The 20,392-nt window shown below is 69.1% G+C and overlaps 2 protein-coding genes across 8 annotated transcripts in view; both read right to left on the bottom strand.

The window, feature by feature from the left end:
- Positions 1–1,901: 1,901 nt before the first annotated feature.
- Positions 1,902–8,619, bottom strand: TEX29 (testis expressed 29). 2 transcript variants are annotated; one of them, XM_037527510.2, is made up of 6 exons: positions 8,459–8,619; positions 8,203–8,295; positions 5,986–6,096; positions 3,130–3,199; positions 2,536–2,693; positions 1,902–2,036 (listed from the first exon to the last, which is right to left on the bottom strand). In XM_037527510.2, exons 2-6 carry the CDS (start codon positions 8,258–8,260, stop codon positions 1,996–1,998), a joined length of 438 nt encoding a protein of 145 aa, XP_037383407.1. In that variant the 5' UTR covers positions 8,261–8,295; positions 8,459–8,619; the 3' UTR covers positions 1,902–1,995. The 2 variants fall into 2 exon arrangements, with proteins under 2 accessions (XP_037383407.1, XP_037383406.1); XM_037527509.2 differs by having other exon boundaries at positions 3,079–3,199.
- Positions 8,620–11,520: 2,901 nt separating this feature from the next.
- The window catches only part of ARHGEF7 (Rho guanine nucleotide exchange factor 7), a 59,962-nt gene continuing 51,090 nt past the window's right edge, over positions 11,521–20,392 (bottom strand). For 4 of the 6 annotated variants that reach the window (XM_037528682.2, XM_037528683.2, XM_037528684.2 and 1 more), the window contains 3 exons: positions 12,846–12,945; positions 12,606–12,660; positions 11,524–11,947 (listed from right to left, as the gene is read on the bottom strand). In XM_037528682.2, coding sequence (XP_037384579.1) covers positions 11,825–11,947; positions 12,606–12,660; positions 12,846–12,945 — 278 coding nt within the window. In that variant the 3' untranslated portion in view covers positions 11,524–11,824. Of the gene's footprint in view, positions 11,948–12,605; positions 12,661–12,845; positions 12,946–18,635; positions 18,813–20,392 lie in introns of all 6 variants that reach the window. The other 2 variants (XM_037528685.2, XM_037528679.2) reach the window with 2 other exon arrangements.

The following is a 20,392-nucleotide window of genomic DNA, read 5'->3' on the forward strand; positions in this document are numbered from 1 at the left end:
GCGGGGCCCTGGGGACATCGCAGAGCCCCGGAGCCGGGCCTGGCCCGCGGGGAGACAGGCGCCACGGGGCCTGAGGAGCACGTTGGGGCCCCTCCCCGGCCTCTGGCAGGAGCGGGATGCGCTGGCCCCAAGCTCAGAGTGGGCGGGAGGACGGGCCAGGGAGCCCCGTGGACAGGGCGGAGCAGGGCCGAGGGGGAGCCGCCACCTGCCCCATGGCTCCCGGAGCGGCCGGGCGAGGAGAGCTGGGGAGAAGCGGTGCTGGGGAGAAAGCCGGGGGTGGGGCAGGGGGCCGGCCGGACAGGAGGCCCCGTTCCCACTCCCAGACCGGCTCAGCCCCCAACACGAAACCCTGGCGGAAAGGTGGGGGGCTGGCCCCAAGGAAGCTGCCATGACGGGGCCACCGTGAGGGAGAGGACATGGGAGGCCAGGAGCAGGCCCCGGAGCCTGGCCTGGCCACGCGGCCAGCAGGGGGCAGCCAGAAGCGAGGCCCAGCCAGCAGGTGTTCCTGGGGGAGCCTGGGGCTGGCGAAAGGTCCGGGGGAGCCGGGGGCCAGCAGGAGCATTCGCGTCTGCCTGGGGGTGCCAGGGCTGAGTGTCCGGCCCCCAGGCTGGCGGTGAGCCTGGCCCTCTCCAGGGCCCTGGGAGGACCGCGCCCTCCAGCCACCCCAGGACGGCCCGAGGAACTGCCGCACGAGGGTGGGGGCCGCGCAGGAGAGAGACCGGCCGGGACGCCGCCAGCATCTGCACGCGCCGGAGCGGCGGTGGGGCCGGCCGGTCACCTGGCGGGCAGGGGGCTGGCTTCCCACGCAGAGCGACTTGCCTGGGACTCCAGGAGGCGGGAACTGGACCGAAGTCAGGTCTCCCGACCGTCCCCTCAGGCCGGGCCTGCACCCCACCCGCCCCCCCCCCCCCCCGGCCCCATGCTCAGTGGCCGGCCCTGAATTCCGGGACCCAGGACAGGGCCGTGACTGGCGGCCCCCAGCTGCTCACGCACCCCCCCACGGAGGAAGCACTACCACCCGGCGACCTCACCCGGAAGGTGCTGCAGGGACAAGCCATTTTCCACAATACGGTTTCCATGGCGACTGGCCCTTCAACAGGCCGGAGCGGCGAGCACCTGCAGTCGAGGGCGAGAGCAGCCCTGGGGGTCGGCTTGCAGGATAGACAAGGGGGATTTAAAGTCACCCCAAATTGGAGCAGCAGCGCCCTGGGGGCCCACGTGGGCCTCGCTTGGGAGGGGCCTTGGAGAAGGCGCTCAGGCGGGGCCGGCGGCCCCCGATACCAGGTGGGGAGCCCTGGCTGCCCCCTCCGCGGACCGAGGGCAGCACCTCCCACGGCCATCATCGCAGCCGGGACCTGTCGGGGCGCAGGACCAGCCCTCCAGGGTCCAGGGCTCCGAGGAGGACCGGCAGTCTGGGACTGCTGCCGCCGGAAAGCGAGAACGTTCTCCAGGACGAAGCCAGTGAGCGGGTGAGACACTGGCCAGTCTCGGGGCGCCCCGTCCGAGGGGACGCAAGCACCAGGACAGCAGCGACAGTGGCAGCCCCTGGCATGTCCAAGGGGCCACTGGGCATCTACATCACGTCAGTGTCGTCACACAAGGCGCTGACCAGACAGGAGAAAGGGCCGTGGTGGGGTCCGGTGACCAGCAGGCCCGCCAGGCGGGGAGCCCCGCAGGGCGCAGTGGACCCGCAGCCGAGGACACCGTCACTGCTCTGCCCGCTCCAGGGTGCCGGGAGCCCCGAGGAACGTTCTGGACTGAAGGCGGCCGCAGGAGCGGGCAGCTACACAGGAGCCAAGCCGTGTCCTGTGACTCGGGGAGGCCGTGCCTCGGGGGACAAGACCCGGCTCCGGGGACCCACGAGGCCAGGAAATGAAGGGGTGATAATGAAAAGCACACGCAAGGAAGACACGGCCAGCAAGCAGCCTGCAAAATATCTTTATTCCCCCCGGGGCATCATCACGCATGGCCCACGCGGCAGCGCCCGCCGGCCACCTAGTCCAAGCTCTCCTCCGCGTGTGTGATGGTCACGGTCGCTGGGGGGGACAGAAGGGCAGCTTTGAGGCTCGCGGCCCGGTCTCCCCGCACGCCTGAGCACCGTCAGCCCGACTCCCCGGAGACAAGCGGGGGCCCTGCGCCGGGAGGGCCAGCATGCCCACAGGAGGCCGGGCTCCGCGCGCCGCCAGAGCGGCCCAGCCCACACCACCTCCGGGGCTGGGCGCCCTCCCTGCCCACACCACCTCCGGGGCTGCCCCTGCATGAGCCAGAGCTGTGCGGGAGGACAGCAGGGGCCGAGACTGGAGCCCCCCACACCCCACGGTCACCTGGGCCGCAGGGACCCTTCTCCAACCTGCCAGCTGCTGACCCCAGGCCCTGGGAGGGTCTCCAGGGAGCCCCCGGCTCTGCCCGGGCCACACGGGATGGCATCCGGGGGGCTTTCGGGCCAGACGCAGAGCCGAGGGGGGGAGCCCCAGCGGACCCTCCGGCCGGGGAGCTGGCCCCGGGGCCCTGGGCGCTGCGGGGCCGGCCACTCACCTTCCTCCCCTCGTTCCTCCGTGCCCGACTGAGACAGCCCCGTGCTCGTGACTGGCAGGGTCTCCCCAGAGGGGGTGTCCCCCAACTTCTCACTGGTCCTGGGTGACAAGGTCTGCCCGGCAGAGACCTCCTTCTCTTTCCGGCTCTCCTGGGCCACCCTGGCGGGAGGGAGCGTGTCGGGAGCGGCTCCTGCACCGCCCCGTGCCGCTTCCCACCCAGCGGGCGTCTGCTGAGAGGGCGCCTGGCCTGTTTGCTCCTTGCACCCACACCAAACAGGGGCCACGTGCAGCACCGGACACCAAGGACAGCGGGCCAGGAGGGGCAGCCCCCCAACACTGTCAGTGTGCCTGGGGGTGGGCGCGCCTGGTGCGCTCCGGGGAGGCCCTGCTCCCGGCCGCTCTTGTCCAGGCTCCCTGGTGACACCCCCTGACAGGCGCCCCCCAGGCCAGGTCCCCCCCCAGACAGGGCCCCCCCGACAGGCGCCCCCCAGGGCAGGGCCCCCAGACAGGCAGGGCCCCCGGACAGGCGCCCCGGGACAGGCACCTCTGCTGAGGCTGCCTCCCCCAGCTCTGCGCCTGCGCCCGCAGGAACCACCTGTAGATGATGGTGACGACGAAGGCCACGGCCACGATGATTATCAGGGCCGAGAACACCTGCACGTAGGCTGCAAGGCAAGGACAGCCGGGGTCAGCGGCCGGCCCGGCGAGAGGCGTCCTCCAGCCGCTGCACCCACCGCCCACCGCCTCTCCCGCCCCTCCCGGGACCGCCGGCCACGGCCGCCGCAGACATGGCCCCACGCGGCAGAGCCGGCGGGGCCTGGGGAGCGCGCGGCCCCCAGCAGCCTCAACCCCGGCCCTCCCGCCGGCCCTCTACGCGGAGGGCGGGAAGGACCACACCGGCCCCGGGCCTAGCGTGGCGTCTGCGCCTCTCCTGAGCCTCTGGGGACTGGGGCCCGCCCGTGTCCCCAGGGCCCCCGCGGGGTGGGGGTTGACGCCCCAGGGAGGTGCTGTCCGGGTGGGCCCGGCGGGACCCCACAGGCTGGAGGGTGAAGGCCCAGTGAGGAAGGTGATGGCTTCACAGGGACGTGCCTGGATCTCCTGAGACGCGTCCTTGTCGTGACGCTGGCGAGCGGGAACGAGCAGGACTCGCGCCCACAGCCGTGCTGCTCCCGGCCCCCAGGGCAGTGGGCGGCTGGGAGGACGAGCCTTCCCGGGACACAGGGCCCGTGGCCCCGTGCGGCCGCAGCCGGGCTGCCCCAAGCTGGGGGTCCCACCCCCAGAGGTGCGTGTCTTCTCTGAACACCCCAGATGCGGAGGCCCTGGTGCTGGTGGGGCCCAGGGGCTTCCAAGCTGCCTCTTGGGGGCCCCTGAGCCCCTTGCAGGGCGCTGGCCTGCGATGCCGCCCCCGGGCCGCCCCCCAGTTGTTGCTCAAGCCCCTGGGCTTGGACCCGCATGTTCCGGGCGGTGGGTGGACGACACGAGGGAGTGTGGCAGCGGCTGGGACAGAGAACGGGCACTTCCAGGGACCTGAGACACGGCGGGGCGAGCACGCGCCGGCCACCGCGGGGCCGGGCCCAGAAGGCTGCGGCGTCCAGCACCAGCCAGCGCCGCGCTTACTGTCGCCACACGTGTGGCTTGTCACAGAGCACGTGTGAGAGGACCCAGAAGTAGCCGCCACTGAGGAAAATGTTCTCTTTAGATGTCTTGGCTGCTCACCCCAGACAGGATCCAAGTTTTCAGTCACCTCAGCCCGAAGAAACGGAAGACAAACACCCAGAAGAACAGCGCGAGGCCCTGCGCCCTGCGCGGAGGCTGCAGAGCAGGGGCGAGTCGCCCTCTGAACTCCAAAGACCCGGTGCTGACCCCCGTGTCCGCGCTCCTGACCAGATGGGCCGGGAGCAGGGCTCCCCCCGCTGCCCCGTGACCCCAGGGGCAGCAGGGTCACGCCTCCTGCCGGCAGGACGCAGGGAGCAGCCGAAGGCAGGCACCGCGGAACCGCCGAGGGCTGCTGCCAGACCTCCCAAGGCCCGGCCGCCCGCTGGGAGCAGCCAGAGCCCAGGCCTCGCCTGCGGGGCCGCACCCATGTTCAGATGCACCCCTCAGCCCGCGCCCGTGTGCTCCCTCTGGTCCCCGGGACACACGCGCCTGTGGCGCCAAGGCTGAGCCTCACGTCCAAAGGCGGCCTGGGGCGACCTCCTGCGGCAGCCGGGTGGGGGCGGGCGGGCTGCAGGGCGTCCCGGCAGCTGAGCTCTCCGAGTGCCGTTCATGGCCGCGGCTGCCCTCCGGGTGTGTCTGCCAGGCATGCTCAGAGGCCATCGTGGGAACCACAGGAGCCGGCGCTGACCAAGAGCCCGAGCAGAAGATGTGGGGGCGCTGTCTGCTGGGAGGCTTCAAAGCTGCAACATCGTCCTTGGGGTCCCCGGGGCCGGGGAAGCGCTCGGGGCTCAGGACACTTCCGGGAAAGGCCGAGAGGCCTGACGCTCTTCCAGACGGCCGTGAGGCTCTGGGGCCCGACGCGGAGGCCCGACGTGGAGGCCTTGTCGTCAGCGGGCATCTGGGAGGGTTCTGTCCACGGCTCGCTGACCACGCGGCCAGCCAGGCAGACTCTGGCGCACACAACACGAAGGACACAGGCATGAGTTCGGAAAACTCACTAAGCAAACCCTGGCAGCAACAGCAACTCTGGGGAGAGGCTTTCGGGGCCGTCGCATCCTGTGGTGTAAAAGGTCCGGTTTTCAACGAAACGCGAGACGTGCAAAGCAGCAGGAAGGTCCGGCCGTGTGCCTGGAAAAACACTGAGCTGCCCCGAGGACGCTGGGTCTGGACGGCCCGGCGCAGACAGGCAGCTCTCCCAGCGTGCTCAGGAAGCTACACGGCCTGTGCCTAAGGGGCCGGAGTGAACAACAGCTCACGGCCGGGGACTGCCGAGGGAGGGAAATCGTTTAGCGAAACACAAGAAGACCGAGGGGCCGCTCTGGAGCCGCAGGGGGCCCCGGGAACGAGCGTCTCGCTGGCGGAGCTCAGCAGCAGGTCAAAGAAAGAACCAGCGAACCGGAGACCAGACCCCCGACACGGGCCAGCAGGGCGGCCCTTCTCGGCCCCCAGGCCCCAGCCTGCGGACGAGAAGCAGCCCCGACTTGAAGGGCGATGGCCTCCCCCGGCCAGGAGCCCCCGCTGCTGTCACCCCCCACCGCGCAGCCGGGCCGAGTGCGTGGCGGGTGCAGAACCTGCTGTAGGTCCGCTTGGCTCCCGGCTCCCGGCAGCGCCGCAGCCACCGGCCCTGGATGGGCCCTGGCCCCACGCTCAGCTTTCATGGGCCCCGGACAGCGGGCTCTTCAGCCACGTCTACCCCACGCGGGCCGTGTCTGGCTGCAGCCGACCCGCAGACTCTGCAGGAGGCAGCTACGGGCGGCGGGCGCGGGGCTTCGGCGCCGGCCTGGCTCATACTTACTGGGAACTGCTTTCTCGTAGCAGACGCCTTTATAGAAGCAGCAGCCGAGCTCCTTGCAGCGGTCTCTGGTGACGTTGTAGTCGCAGATGTCATAGAGGGGGATGTCGCACACTGCAAAGGGGCACGGGAGGGTCACGCGGGCGCAGCCAGCTCCGGGCAGGGCGGGGCGGGGCCTGCGGGGCGGCTGCCGTCACTCGAGATCACGCGTCACGCAATCTCCCTCGGAAACTAAGACGCGAATGAAGTTTCTGAGCAAGATGTGCCAAGCGAATCGCTCAGAACGGGGCCCCCGTGATAGCAGGGGACACCCTGCAGGGCGGCGGAGCCCTCCTGATCCAGCGGGCCGGGGGTGAACTCGGCGCGGCCCCCGGGGCTTCAGTCAGCAGCAGGGGCGGAGGATTAGCTGGGAGCCGAAAAGCTGTCGCGGGCGAGCGGCTGCAGCAGCTGCTGCTGAGAAAGCGGAGGGCGGGAGGCGCGTGGCCCGCGGGCTTGCAGGGGGCAGGTGGGCTCGGCTCCCACAGGTCCACGGCTCGGAGCCCCCAGCTGGCAGAGCCGGGGTGGGGCTGGGCCCTAGGTCGGGGGGGGAGGGGAGGGGCCCCTCTCCCACGGGCGACGCTCAGGCCAGCCCCACACCCCCATCACCAGGGGCAGGGGCAGGGCCACCGTGCTCGCCAGTGACCCAGCATCGTCTTAGGTTCATTCAGGCTCCGCACTAAGTGGTCCAGGAGAATGGCTGCCCCGGCGCCCCTCCTCAAGACACCCCGTCCTGGCTGCTCCACACCCCCTCCAGCCAGATCCAGGCAGGCCTCTGCGGCCCGGGGCAGGCAGCCCCACTTCCAGGGCCGAGCCAAGCTGGGCGGCCCGCCTGGCCCTCCGGTCTGTGCACAGAAGCCGCGGGGCAGACGGCGCCAGGGCCTGGGAACAGCCACAGCCAAGCGGCCAGAGGCCCGGCTGGGGTCCGGGGTGCTGGCGGCTGACTGGCCCTGGGCAGCCCTGGCCCTGAGCACACACCCGGGGCTGTGCCGGGGGCCGCGGGTGGTGTCAGGGTGTCCCCAAGTCCGCCTGGGCCTGGTCTGGACGGGGCGGGGCCCGGGTCTCGCCGGCTCGGGGTCACGGCACACGGTGGGGGTGGGGGGCGGCCAGCTCCACTTTCCACCAAGCGCTTCTGCGCCCGTGGCGAGGCTGCCCTCCTGGGCCGGGGGCCCGCCTGCCTCGGAGGGGCCTCCTGTGCGGTCAACTCATCTGAGACACGCTCCTCCACGCGCGGGCAGCTGTGGCCGTGGACGCCCGGCTCCACGCCATCCTCCCGTCCTCCTCCTGCACCGCGGCCGCGCTCACGGCACCTGGGCCGGGACGTTCTGCGGGGTCGGCAGGCCCCAGCCTCGCACCCACCTTCCCGGGGCAGGTTCCCCTCGCAGCTGAGTCCCAGGGATTCCGCATGCGTCCGCATCGCGCAGGGCCCAGTCGCAGGGCTGGCAACCTCGTGGCCCGGGGGGCCCTCCCGCTACCAGCGGACTCCGGGGGTCCCCTGGGCCACCTCTCGCAGGTGGGTGGACGCCCCCCTCCACCGTACTGCCGACGGGGAGACCGGTCCCCTGCCCAGGTCCGGCCCCACCTGCTGCACCCCAGACAGCCCTGAGCCAGGAGGGGGGACGTCTGCCCCAAGGGTCAGGGGCGCCCAGGACCTGCAGGCCCCTCCCTCCTCATGGCCCCAGGCCTCCAGGCAGCCCCCGCCAACGCCAGGCCACTCGCACCCGGAACACCACCCTCCTGTGGCCCCAGCGTGGCCGGCAGAGACCCCGCCCTGCGTTGGCGCCCGGGACAGTCCCGGCAGGGAGGAGCCCTGTGCCAGGCACACACCCTCCAGGCCCCGGGCCGGGGTTCCCTGTGGGGCGCGCGGCTGCTGGGACCCCAAGCCAGCGCCTCCCGGGCAGAGGGACAGATGCCTCCCAGGGCTCGGCTCCTCCGTCAGGAGCCAGGAGCAGGAGGGGGAGAAGCCGGTCTCGCTCTCCTCCGCCCACCTGTTTACTGTCAGAGCAAGCTCCGCAGAGACGGGCTCCCGGCCAGGTGTGCATCCCCCGCACCTGGCCCACAGGGGCCGGCTCGGCCAGGTGCTTCCGCCCAGCTCACACCGTGGCCGCGCTTCCCAGCCACGTAGGACGGTCTCGGCCCCCGTCCCCTGCTGGCAGGGCCGGCGCCCAGGGCTCGTCCCATTACCTGCAAACTTCTTCAGGAGGTGCGAGGGGGACTTTTTGAATTCTGGTGCATATCTCATCGTGGCCAGCGGAGGACAGCTGGGGTCAAGGGCACCTGGAGGAGACAGCAGGTCAGCAGGGCGGGGGGGCACCGGGGGAGGAGGCCGGGGTCAGCACCCAGCCCAGGAGAAGCCTGGGATCAGCACGGGTGGGGGGACAGAAGGGAGCCCGAGGGCCAGCAACAGGGCCCCACGGGGAGGCCAGGAGCAGGGGTTCACCTGTGGACCATGACCCCGACGGAGCCCAGTTGCGCTGCAGTTACCCTCCAAGTGGACACCAAGCGTGGGGTCAAAGCGGACACTGGCCACTCCAACCTGCCGCTCTCCAGCCGTGGAGCACGGAGCCAGGCCTCTGGCCTGCCCACTGTGATGTCACACAGGCTCATGACATCACACAGAGGGCCAGGAGGCCCAGGGCCGAGGGGTCGGACTCCGGGGGCCCACACTCCCCTCCCCGACAGCCCGCTGGGTACTACCAGGGCACAGCAGTGAGGGTGCAAGCCCAGGGCCCGCCGCCAGAAGGAGCCAGAACAAGGCGTGTGCCCTCGGGCAGGGGTCGAGGACAGCCAGCAGGGCCGCCGGTGAGGGGCTGCCCGGGGGTGACAAGGCGTGTGGGCAGGAGGGAGCTTCTGTGTCCTGGGCGGGGAGCAGGCGCGTGTGCACGCGAGTGAGCGGCGGCAGGTGTAAAGGCCCTGACAAGTGCGTCGAGACCTGGGGCCAGGAGGGCAGTCACCCGCCTGGGCGGCGTGGGGCCACTCTGGTTCGGAGACTAGCATGGAGTCAACCCCCCCAACAAGCCTGCCGCCCTCCAGCTGCAGGAGCCTGGCAACCCCCCACCCCGACACCCGTCCCGCCCCGCACGGCCCCGCGCGGTGTCTGCTCTTCCCGGGAGCCAGAGAAAGGGCGCGCATGCGCCGACTGCACAGTGAGTCCCCACGGCTGGCCCCTGGGTGGCAGGACCTGACCCCCACAGCCCCCACTCCTTTAACTCAGCCCCCACCCCCCGCAGCCTGGCCGCCTGCACTGACCCTGGTGTCCACTGTTGGGAGGGGCGTCGCCTGCAGCACCCCCGCGCCTGGCTCGGAGGCCATCTTGCGGGCGGGCGCCTGACCCGTGACCCACCCAGCCCCAACGTCCGCACAAGGACTGGACGGCTTGAAGCTGACGAGGCTCAGCGGCCCCTCGGCCCAGCTACTCCCTCCCTCCCTCCTCAGTACAGCGCCTAGTGCGGGGATCCGGGAGCCCCTCCAGCGGGGTTCCTGGCCCAAGTCGGGGTGCACAGCAGGAGGGCCGGGAACCCCGCCCAGACACCCCAGGCCCAAGCTGAGCACGGTGCCTCCCTGTGCCTCGTGCCTCTCTCGGGCGTCGCGGCCAGACCGGCTTCAACAGGACGCCCCAGGCCCCCACCATTTGCTGGCAAGTGCCCCCCGCCTTCTCCCCAGTTCCCTGCCGCAGCCCGTGCTCCCCCCACTCCTGTGCTCCAGGTACGGCGGTTCCGGGGCCCCCAGCAAGCGCGCTGGCCGTGCGGCAGGGACATCCCACACAGCTGTCTCCACGGCCTGCAGGACACTCGCTGGCTGCCCTGGCCCATCGGTGCGGGGGCCTCACCACCACCTCGCGGTCTCCCCCGGGGCCCTGGGCCCAGCTGAGAGCCACACAGTGGAAAGGGGCCGAGCGGTCAGCGCTCACCTGCGCACACCTCCGCACGGGGCACAGCTCCTGGAGTGGCTGCCCCTCCCGGTCATCACAGGCCCCCGGCGAGTGCCGCCAGGAGCGCGGGAGGGGGAGACCCTCAACCCCCCCCAAGCCCATGTGCTCCCCGCAGTCGGGCTGACCCCCAAGCCCACCAGGCTGCCCGGGGCCGCCGCGGGGACGCGATGCTGCGCTCTGGAGGACGTCCGGAGGGGCTCGCGGCCACGGCCCCGTCCCCCGCCGAGGCTGCCAAGCCCAGGTCTTAGAGGCAAGAGTAGTTATTTCCGATGTTATAAAATTCACACCAGGATTCAAAATTCTGGGAACCGAAGTGCAAGGAACACTCGACACCTCACGAAAGGCGGGGGCAGGTTTGCAAAAGGAGTCTGTTTAATGACAACCACGGGGGTGAGGCGCGCCGCGGGGGCGCCGAGGAGGGGGCGTCCGGAGGGCACGCGGAGTGGACCGCCAGGCAGTCGACGCCGGGGCGCGGCTCCACGGCCTCAGGACAGGGCTCCAGGGCTCCTCTCCAGACGGGGTGGGGCGGGCGAGGAGCCTCGGCGAGCACTCGCCCTGCCCAGGGCCGCCGCGGACGCCCAGCCCTCCCAGCGCACCCGCCTGCGTGGCGCGGCAGGTCTGAAGACGCCTTTTCTCTTGCTTCCTGAAATACTCAGGGAAACGCGGGTGCAAGCAAGGTAGCCACCCGGAGCCCCCCAGCCGGCAACGTGGTGCCCCCAGGGGCGCAGAGATGGGCGGCTCCCGAGCGGAGCCCTGTCCAGCTGCCAGCCGCACCGGCCCGGAGGTCAGCCTCCCGCTGCAGCGTCAGGGCTCACGTGTCAGAACTCTCAGGGCAGGAAGCTGGCGGCCCTCGTCCAAGGTCCAGCGCAGACAGGTCATCGCCGGGCCCTGATCGCTGTCAGGAAGGTGGGCGAGCACTGCTGGGGGCGGGGCAGCGAGGCCCGCCGGCCACCAGGAAGCCGAGGGGCCGGCCACGACGGCCAGCGTGCGCTCCCCACGGCAGCACTGGTTTGCAGAGAAGAGCCCCGCCGACAGGACGGTGACCTCGCCCTCAGCGACCCCTTCGGGGGATGGGTGCCTGCCCCACGCCTCGCAGGACAGCGGGCTGGGCTCCCCGCGCCTCTGCCACGGGGATGTGAGCAGCAGGGAGACGAGACGGGCCCCGTCAAGCTGCCCCGCCCCGGGGTCGACCGTGGACCCGCCTCCTTCCCCACTCCGCCCCCCCCCAGGTGCGCTGAGTCATGCTCTGCCTGCCGGGCCGGCGCAACCCACCCACCCCCAGCGCACCCCGCAGCCGCAGAGCACGGCATGGCGGCGCCTCTGTCTGCGGGCCCAGGGGAGGACCGGCCATGTGTGCTGGGGACAGCGCGCTCGCCAGCCCCACGCGCCCGGGACAGTGTGGGGCCGGCTGGGTCTCTCAACGGAAGCCGGGCCCACAGCGGAGGCGGGCAAGGGGAAGGCGCCTGGCACAGGCAGACGGGCTGACACAGGGACTCCGCAGGCTCTGGGCCTCTGCCCCTCGCGTGCAGACACCCGTCCGGGGCTCGGGCCAGTGGCGGCAGGAGCCCCCAGCCCGCACCGGCCCGCACCGGCCCGCACCAGCCCGCCAGGCCGGCGTCCCGCACACCAAGCACGAGAGCACACAGGTGGCATTTACATCTATTGGGAGAAGTCGGGACACGGGGCCTGGACAGTCACTGTGCTTGTCGCCGAGGGAGGGGCCGAGCTGTCACGTCAGGTGTCCCCCTCGTGCCTAGACTCCGCGGGGCGCGGGGCCGGTCGAGCAACAGACCCTGCGGCCCCTGGGTCCCAGCGTCAGCAGTGGCAGGGCCGGCTGCCGCGACCTCTCCCGCGCCCAAGCCGGGCTCCTGCTGCTCAGAGATTGGTCTCGTCCCAAGCAGGGTCGTTCATGTTCTTCAGAACTTTCCTCACCAGCTTCTCCAGGTCCTTCCGGGCTCTCTGCTCTTCCTCCAGAGACTTCTTCATCTTTTTGTTATCCTACGAGGGAAGCAGACACGGTGGAGCCGGGCCCGGCCCCGCAGAGGCTCCGCAGGTCTCCGCCCAGGACATCGGCCTGGCGTGCCGAGCCGGGTGCAGCGGCCCCAGCGTCCAGCCCTGTGCGGCCCATGTCAGGGAGAGCCTGGCCCCGCCGCCTCCGCTCACCCCCGCGACCTCGGGTCCGCAGGAAGCCCGTCGGCACCCGCACGTGTCCCCAGGGAAGGTGCCACTCGCCCCGCCACCTGGACGCAGCATGGACCCCGCAGGGCTCACCTCCCACCCCCAGGCCTACCTCGGCGGGCAGGCTCCGTCCCGAGAGCAGAGCCATGCGCACGACCTGACAGATGCACAAAATGCACCGGTCCCGAAGCAGGGCCGCAGCAGGGGCTGCGAGTGGCAGGACGCCCGGGGGCGCCTGGCCGGCGTTTATTGGGCCCTCAGATCTCATTTTCAATGATGGCTTGAACAGGAGCTCGAGTGACGGCCGGCCCGGCCGGCGCGGGGTGGAGCAGGGAAGGCAGGTGGAGACCCTGGCGTGACAGGCCGGCCTGAGGGGCCCTCGAGCGCCTGCTGGAGGACAGCCCGCCCCAGCTTTCCATCCCTTTTGCCTTTTCGCAAACCCACTGAGCGCCGAGCCCAAGAAGCGGCGCCGACGCACCTGCCGCAGCTCCCGGACCTCGTCCTTCAGCGCGTACACCGTGTCCACGAGGCTCCTGAAACGGGGGGCGGGCGGGCTCAGGGAGGCGCTGGGTCACCGAGAGGCCGGTCAGCACGCTCCGGGCCCAGGCCCAGACCCCAGCGAGCCCAGACCCCACGCCCCCCAGGGTCTCGCCGGCTCCGTGCACCCCAGCCCGGCCCCGGGGACCCCGTGCCTGCTGCAGCCGCGAGCGCTACTCACTTTTCTTCTATCACGGTCTGACCGTTACTTTTGGTTTCTTCGACTATAATTTTCTCTTCCTCTGGGAGCAGAACTTGAGGAGCAGAGTCTTTGCGTGAACCTATCGCCACCAAAGAGAAAGAGCCCGCAGGTGAGCATCGTGGCACCGCCTGGGCAGCAAAACAAAAAACCCGACCAGGCAGCGCTACTGCCGCGCTGAGGCTACGAGGGGCCGCGCCAGGCTGCGGCGGCCACGGAAACGGGGGCGGGGGGGGGGGGCCGGCTTTCCTCAATTTTCTCTACCTCCGTCTAGGGGCGCCAGGCCCGCCCACGCCCAGGGCGGCAGGGGGGCACTCCCCGAACACGGGCCCTGAGGCTCCGCCGCGGGTCAGAACCTGGGTCTTCAGAGCCCTGAAATTCTCAACAGGTGGCGGCTCAAGGCCTCTGACCACACTGCTCTGGACACCGGGGGGAAACATCCAGCTGGGGTTTGAGCAGGACAGCCGACTCGTCCACATCCTGAGTCCCGTTATTCAGGCGCTCCGGGAGGACGCGCGGCCCCGGGCGCACGAGCCGGCGCGGCCAGCGCGGGGGGACACGGCTCGCCAGCGCGCAAGGAGGGAATCGGGGTGCGCTAGTTTGGAGAAGGGGAACGATTTGTTCATTACTTGGTTCTTTCACGAAGACTTTACGTTCCCTGGAATATAAACATTTCTCCAAGCGAAGGAAGGAACCACTCCTTGGGCCGGGGGTGTGCGGGCAGCGGCCCGTCACCCGCACAGGCCTGCCTAGGGCAGTGTCTACTGGACAGTCAGCGTTTGCTGCAAAACAGGTTACTTGAGACACATGAACCCAAACATTACACCCAGTAAGGCAGAGAAACCAAGTATTTATTTTAAAAATGAGAAAAGATAAATCTTATTCAAGGATGCAGGGAAAATCTTAAAAGGCAGGAGGAGGGGGTGTCAGCACCACACTGCACACGCATCATTCCTACTTCTGAAAAATGACACGAGATGCCTATTTGAAAAAGGCGACAGGGGACCCCAGAACACAGATGCCCGGGGCACGTCCTGACAGACCAACGCGCTCTGTGAAGAAAGCACAGTCGGGTGTCACATATGCCGACTGCTAAGGGGACCGTGCTTCGACTTGCTTTACCCGCTTCTAGAAGCTCGTCAAGCTGCGAGGAGGCACCGTGCTCCTGCCACCCGGGGAGCCAGGCCCGGGAAAATGAGTTTCACCAGCATTTTATTTTGAGCCTCTGGACGGAACAAAGTTGCAATTACCGCTGAGGCTCCGACAGCCCCAGGAAGGCAAAGCAGGCCGCCCCCCGAGGCCAGGGCCACCCGGAAAGCAGCCACCGGCAGGGGGGCAGGGAGAGCCTCGGGCAGGGCGGTCCTGGTGTCCCACTGCGGCTGACGAGCAGCAGGCTGGTGGCGCCTGTAACTACGTTGGTCAGATGCTATTTCAAAGACGCCCTCTGCTGCCGCTTCCAGGCCCCAGAGGCCATGGGGCTTCCGAAGCCCCTCCAAGGGCCACCCTCTCGTGGGCACCGGCCAAGTCGGGCACAGCTTCTACACAGACACAGCAGGTGGGGTCCCTCGAGACGTGGCCCCAGAAGGGGACTCTGCTGCTGTAACTGTCCCCCCAGGCACCCGTGCTGGGGCCCCAGCTGGGGGACGGGGCCAATTGCTATCCATCTTCTTCTGGACCTTTCTGGGGAGTTGGGGTGCTGCTGGACACTGGGGCTTACAAGGGAATGAGAGAGACGTCCCAGAGAAGGCGCAGGGCCAGGCCCCAGGGCATGCCCACAGGGGCAGATGTGCCTGCTGTCCAGAGGCCATTGCCCGGGCCCCCAGGAGGGCACCTGGCCCCGTGTGCAGAGACGGCGCAGGCAGGGAGCGGCAGCTTAACTGCGGTCCCGGCGTGTGGCCTCCCACCCGGCTGTGCCCCAGGCCCCGACCAGGGCACACCAGGGCCGGCCGGGCATCAGTCAGTACATCCGTGACAGCACTTCCCACGGGTCCCCTGGGACGACAGAGGGAACGATTTTGCGTGACGACTTCGGAAAGTCGTGGCTGGGGCAGGCGCTGTAGCCCCAGGGGCCGGCACGGGTCACACATGCACGGTGCAGTGGGCATTTCTGCAGAGGCACGGCGGCCTGACAGCTCACATGGACTCGGCCTGGGAGCGTGACCATGAGGATGCACCACCGCGTCCCGACACCCACCAGGGTCAGAAAAGCTGCTACGGGCTCGCCGAGGGCCAGGGTGCCCAGGAGGCGGGCCGCCCACCACCGGCCTTGTTTCACGTTGCTCCTTCGAAACAACTGGAGGAGCCTAGTCTCTCACCGGCGAGGGACGGTCCTCTAGCCGCTTTCGTGACAAGTTCCTTCTTTAAAAACACAGCTTTGGGAAGTGGACTTGACAAATTATTGCAAAGATTATCGTGTTGTTAAAGGCACACTGCCCACTTCCCCGGTCACTTGGGCTGGAAAACAACGCTCACAGCAGAAACAATGGCCCAGCACTTTCTGTCAGAGCCTCCAAGGGGCCGAGGCTCCTGACCGGTTCTGGGCGGGCCCAGCACAGTGAAGATCTGGTCCCGCACAGGGCCCAGGACGGAGACGGGGCCGCCACTTGTGGCCTGGAGCCCCCCGAAGCCTGTGGAGGGCCAGGGCATGTACCGGACCTCAGAGGAGGCAGGAAACCCCGTCATGCGCGAGCGTGCCTGGGACCGCCCGAGGGCTGGCCTCACCGTGGCCGCACCGGCGCAAGCACCACGGTGCCCGGACAGTGGCTGGAGGGACGCGAGACCAGCTCGCTCACCACCTGCGCCTACGGCCATGCGGCTGCTGGGGCGGGGGAGCCCCGTATCTCACCCTCGGGACCACGTCAGGTTCCTCAGACGTGAGGTGCCAGACACACATGCAGTCCCCGCTCAGAGGTGACCAGGAGTGACGGCCCCCGGCCCCTAAAACACAGAACCCCGGGGGAACAGCACCTCCGTTTGAGAAATAACTCATCAAACGGGTCCATTTTGGGGGCCCTAGTGCCAGCGGTGCACAGACCCATGGCTCCCACTGGGCGACCATTCCGGGTCCTCGAGTGGCGTGGCCCCGCAGGGCTGAGGCTGCCAGACGAGGAGCCTAAACAGCTGAGAGTTGGCCAGAGACGGGGAGGCGCCCACCGGCAGGCAGGGCCGCGCGCAGTCACGCGGCTTCCTGGCCCACCCCCGAGCTCTGCCTGGCTCAACTGCGCTGGACGTCGCCTCCAGAACGCAGCCAAAGCACCGCACTGCAGACACCCACTTGCACGGCCCGGGAGCCCCGAGGCCAGAACAGGCAGCCCCCCCCAGAACCCCGTGGGCTGCAACCGCGCTCCCGCCGCCCCCCGGAACAAACGGTAAAAGCCACAGGCTAGCAAATGCAAAATTTATTTCAACTGTACAGAACAGATGTCGTTTTTCAATATAAAACAAACACTTCGTGGCCATGTGCAACCAGGACGACGGGGCGTCCGCCTGCCTCCAGGCAGCGCCCCGGCACCCCCGAGAGCGCCACGCCGGGCTGTCACGGGGCTGCGCACGCTACGTACACATCACTGTGTTTTGGCAATTTCAGACAAAACACACAGTTACACAGCTCAGAGACCCGCGGCGAGCGTGGAGCCACGGGGAGGCCGCCCCGGCCACGCGCCACGGCCGAGCGGCGGGACCTACCTTCTGCTCGGACTCTCCATCCTCACGGTAACGCTAATGCACACGCGGACGCGGACTAGCGCGGGGTGACCGACGCCCCGCACGAGCAGGCGCGGCCCCCGGGCACCGGCACGGCCACCGTGGTCCCAGGCCGGCGCCAACGACACTTCCGACCCGGCCACGAGCGCCCCGGGTGCAGACCCTCGGGACGAGTCCAGACAAGAAGCCGGATCGTCGTCCTGCAGTCGTCTTCGCGTCAACAAAATCACTGTCAAAATGGCTTTAACTGGCACAAAAAGACAGGGTGGGCAAGTGCCAAAACTCGGCGGTCAAGAACGTGTCTCGTCAAGACAACGCAAGCGCGGCCGGCGTGGGGCAGAGCCCATGGGCCGTGCCGGGGGTGCCCGCCGCGCCGCCAGGCCTGAGCCTCCGCCACGGGGCGGCCCGGCGTGGGGCGGGAGGGCCGCGTTAGGTGAGACAGAGCCAGGCTGCTCCCGAGGAGCGCGGCCGGGTGAGGAGGCCAGCCTCCGGCGCCCTCTCTCTCCACGCCCCGGCGCCAGTGGGGCAGACAGACCCCCGCAGGGGCACGGACCCTGGCACACTGGCACGTAGTTACATCCGGTGGGAAAGTAGGAAGCTGCAGCCGGAGGGGCCCCTCGGGGCGACGGGGCAGAGCACATGGAGTGGGGCGACCCAGCCCTGGGGCCACCCGCCTGCCCGCCGCAGCGTGGAGCCGCGGCCTGAGCCACACGCCTGCCGGGCCGCCAGCACCGGGCTCAGCTCCCAGGAACAGGGCGGACGCAGCAAAGGTGTCTCCGTGCAAACGAGACGGGAACACTGCCTGGGGGCGGCCAGGGAGGGTGCTGGGGAGAAATCACAGCCACCTGCGGTCACCGCCACCCTGAGGGAAGGAAAACACGTTATTCCCGACTCGCCATGGCGTCACACGTGCTGAGCTGGCTTCAGCGAACCCTTAAAACGCAACCCTCGGGTGCCATTTCCACCCCAAACACAGCAGGCGGGAGGGCACACGGCCCCCAGCGATGGGCAGATGTGGGGCTGCGCTGCATGTGACGCGCTCGCTCAGACCGCCCTGAAGCGGAGCCCAGCCCGAGCGAGGTCAGTGAAACCTCCTTACAGCAACCCTAAGGGGGCGGGCCCCAGCGGGGTCCCCTCCTGCGTCTCATGGCAGCCGCGCGTCTGCGATGGCTGAGGTGTCCCCAGGACATCGAGCGCGGGGGCCACTGCGCCGGGATTGCGGTAATTGGACTTTCACTGCAGCCAGCGGCTGAGAACAAGCAACGTATCCACTGCAGGCAGTATGAGTATGGATGTCGGGGGTGTCGGGGTGCAGCCAGGCCAGGACTCAAGCCAAAGCACTCGCCTGTTCCAGCCCACCGACCGCCTGGGGAGCCTGCACTACACGGGGGGAGGAAGCTGAGGCGGGACTTCACCCACAGGGAGTGGGCGGGGCCGAGGAGCACAACGGTGGGGTCAGCTCCGGTGGGGGGTCCCGGCTGACGCTACGCTGGCCGCCTCAGAGGGCACTCCCTCCTGCGGCCGTGCGCCCTCGGGAGCCCTGGGCGGGCGCGGGCCGGCCCCCTGGGCCCTGCCCCCCCCAACACAGCTCAGCACGGTCTTGCTGGTCGCCCAGCCGCAGGCTGTGGGGCGTGCTCGGCACTCACCCCACGGAAGCCAGGCGGGCCCACGTGGAGGCGGAGGCCCCTGCTGGTCCTGTGGGCTGCAGGCCCCGGCCCGCCGGTTCCGGTATCAGCGAGCTCGCGCCTCTACCGTGAGTGAGCAGGCGGGCGCCACGCCGAGAATAACCCCTGCGGGTGCTCGGCACCACCCCGCCTGCCCAAGGAGCCAGCACCCCGGGGACAGGCCGGGCGTCGGCCCCTCCAGCTGTGCTCGAAGGAGCTGCGATGGGCGGTGCTGCACCACCCAGCACAAGGGGAGCAGAAGGCCCCCCGCGTTGTTAAAACACCACATGAAAGAGACAAGAACAGCAAGGAAACGTCTAGGAAAGCAGGCTGCAGTACACGAGCAGTGCTGGGGAGAGCGCAGGGCGTTAGTTCTGGTGAGAGATATACGAGCAACAGCTCTTACGAGAGGCGGCCCCCGCTCTGTAACTATGGGCTGTCCACACACTGTCATAGTCAGAGTCCTCCGAGGGGTCTGAAGGCTCCAAACGGGAAAGGCTGCCGCGACGACCCAGGCAGTCTAGACTTGGCTGGTCGTCGTCGGCCAGGACGTGATTATGCATCAGGTCAGTGCCTTGCCATGCTAAGACGGGCGGGCGGGGCGGGCGACAGCGGAGGCGGGAGGAGGAGGACGGACAGGAAGAGCCACAACCAAAGACATGGAGACAGAAGCACAGGGTGACGGGAAGAGAAGGAAGAGAGAAAATACTGTTAAAACACGGCAGCAACGTTCGTCTCTCCTCACCTAGGCTGGGCCGCGATGCCGGACTCAGCACCGGCCCAGCCGCCACCGGGCCCGCTACCACCTCGCTAGGCCCGCAGCCGCGCGCGACTCTCGCCCCCCCCCCAGCCCTCGCGGGCGGCTGGGCCCGCAGCGCCTGGCGAGCACCCGTCTGCCCTGCGCCTCACGGACCACAGCGTCCTGTAGGACGTCCTCGGGCAAGGAGCCGTCCCTGTGGCCGCTAACAAGCCGCGTCCCGTCGTGGAGACGGACACGCTGAACGCAAGACAGTTCCGAGGACTTTCCTTTTCTTCGCTCTGCCAGGCTAGGCAGCACCTTAAGGACGGGGCCTACACTTACCTGATCCGCTCTCCCCGCCGCAAAAACGTCCGCGTGGAGAAGGGTGTCCACGGGCCCCGCCCCGCCCCCCAGCCCGCCCGGTGCGGGGCCTCTCACTGGTGATGCCACCACTTAGGAGGAGGACAGGAGGAAGTGGACACAAAAGGCAGAGCAGAGGCCAGCAGGGGCTAGAGCCACGAGCACTGGTGCTGGCCAGGCCGTGCGGCCCGGGAGGTGGGGCGGGAGCCATGGACCCGCCGCCCGACAGCCGTTAGCACCACCCATGAGTGTCCCGCGCCCCTGGGCCCCTGCGCCCGCGGCTCGAGCACACGCCTGGCCAGCACCAAGGACCGGCGCCCCGTCCCACCTGCCCTCAGGACACTGGGCCTAGGCCTGAGGGGACGGTCTGCCCTGGGCCCACGGTGTGGGCTGCTCCGGCAGCGGCCGGGTGCCTGGTCAGGAGCTGCGGGCACAGCTCCGGCGGCCCTGCGGGGGCCAGGCCCATCGTGGGCACTGCCTCTCAACAAAAAAATGCACTCACACGAGAACACACAGAGCTCCCGCTGCCTGGTCTACTCCCCGGCTAAAATTTTATTTCAAATGATTCAAGCAAAAATAAGTCATTTTTTTTTAAATTCTCAAAGTCCACACCCAGATGGCTGTGGCCACGCTCTAGAGCTTATTACTTCAAACACAGCCTCCTGCACACAGGGGCCCAGGGTGCACTCACGGGTGGGCCTCCCAGCACAGCCGCCCTCTCTGCACTGACCTGTCACTACAAAGGGCATCCGCCCCCGAAGAGGGGACAGACGCTCCCCGGGCAGGAGCCGGCCCAACCGCGGGGCTGCAGGCGTCCCCGCGACGCTGAGAGGCAGCTGGAAATCCCCGCCGCCCCTCTTTCCAGCACGAGTTTGAGAGGACCCAGCACCGGCCCACTGGGCGGCCTGTGCTGGGCGCTGACACCGAGGGGGAGCGAGCAAATGCGCCACAAGTTGGAGTGGCAAAGGAACCAAAAGCTCAAAATCCTACAGAAACCAATTCTTATGGGATAACCTAGTTCTTCAGAAAAACGGAAAACTCAAGAAATAACAGCCCTGAGAGGG

The sequence above is a fragment of the Talpa occidentalis genome, unplaced genomic scaffold (assembly GCF_014898055.3).
Source record: "Talpa occidentalis isolate TD23 unplaced genomic scaffold, MPIMG_talOcc4v2.1 talOcc4.5, whole genome shotgun sequence".
In the NCBI taxonomy this organism is placed as follows: domain Eukaryota; kingdom Metazoa; phylum Chordata; class Mammalia; order Eulipotyphla; family Talpidae; genus Talpa; species Talpa occidentalis.

Bases quoted from the DNA above. Each gene is read 5' to 3' on its own strand.
- TEX29 (XM_037527509.2), bottom strand. From the start codon at position 8,260: ATGAGATATGCACCAGAATTCAAAAAGTCCCCCTCGCACCTCCTGAAG. The intron at 3,200-5,985 runs GTAAGTATGAGC...CTTGCCTTGCAG, and splicing joins CTACGAGAAAGCAGTTCCCA to CCTACGTGCAGGTGTTCTCG. The intron at 2,037-2,535 runs GTGAGTGGCCGG...TGTCCCCCCCAG, and splicing joins GGAGGAACGAGGGGAGGAAG to CGACCGTGACCATCACACAC.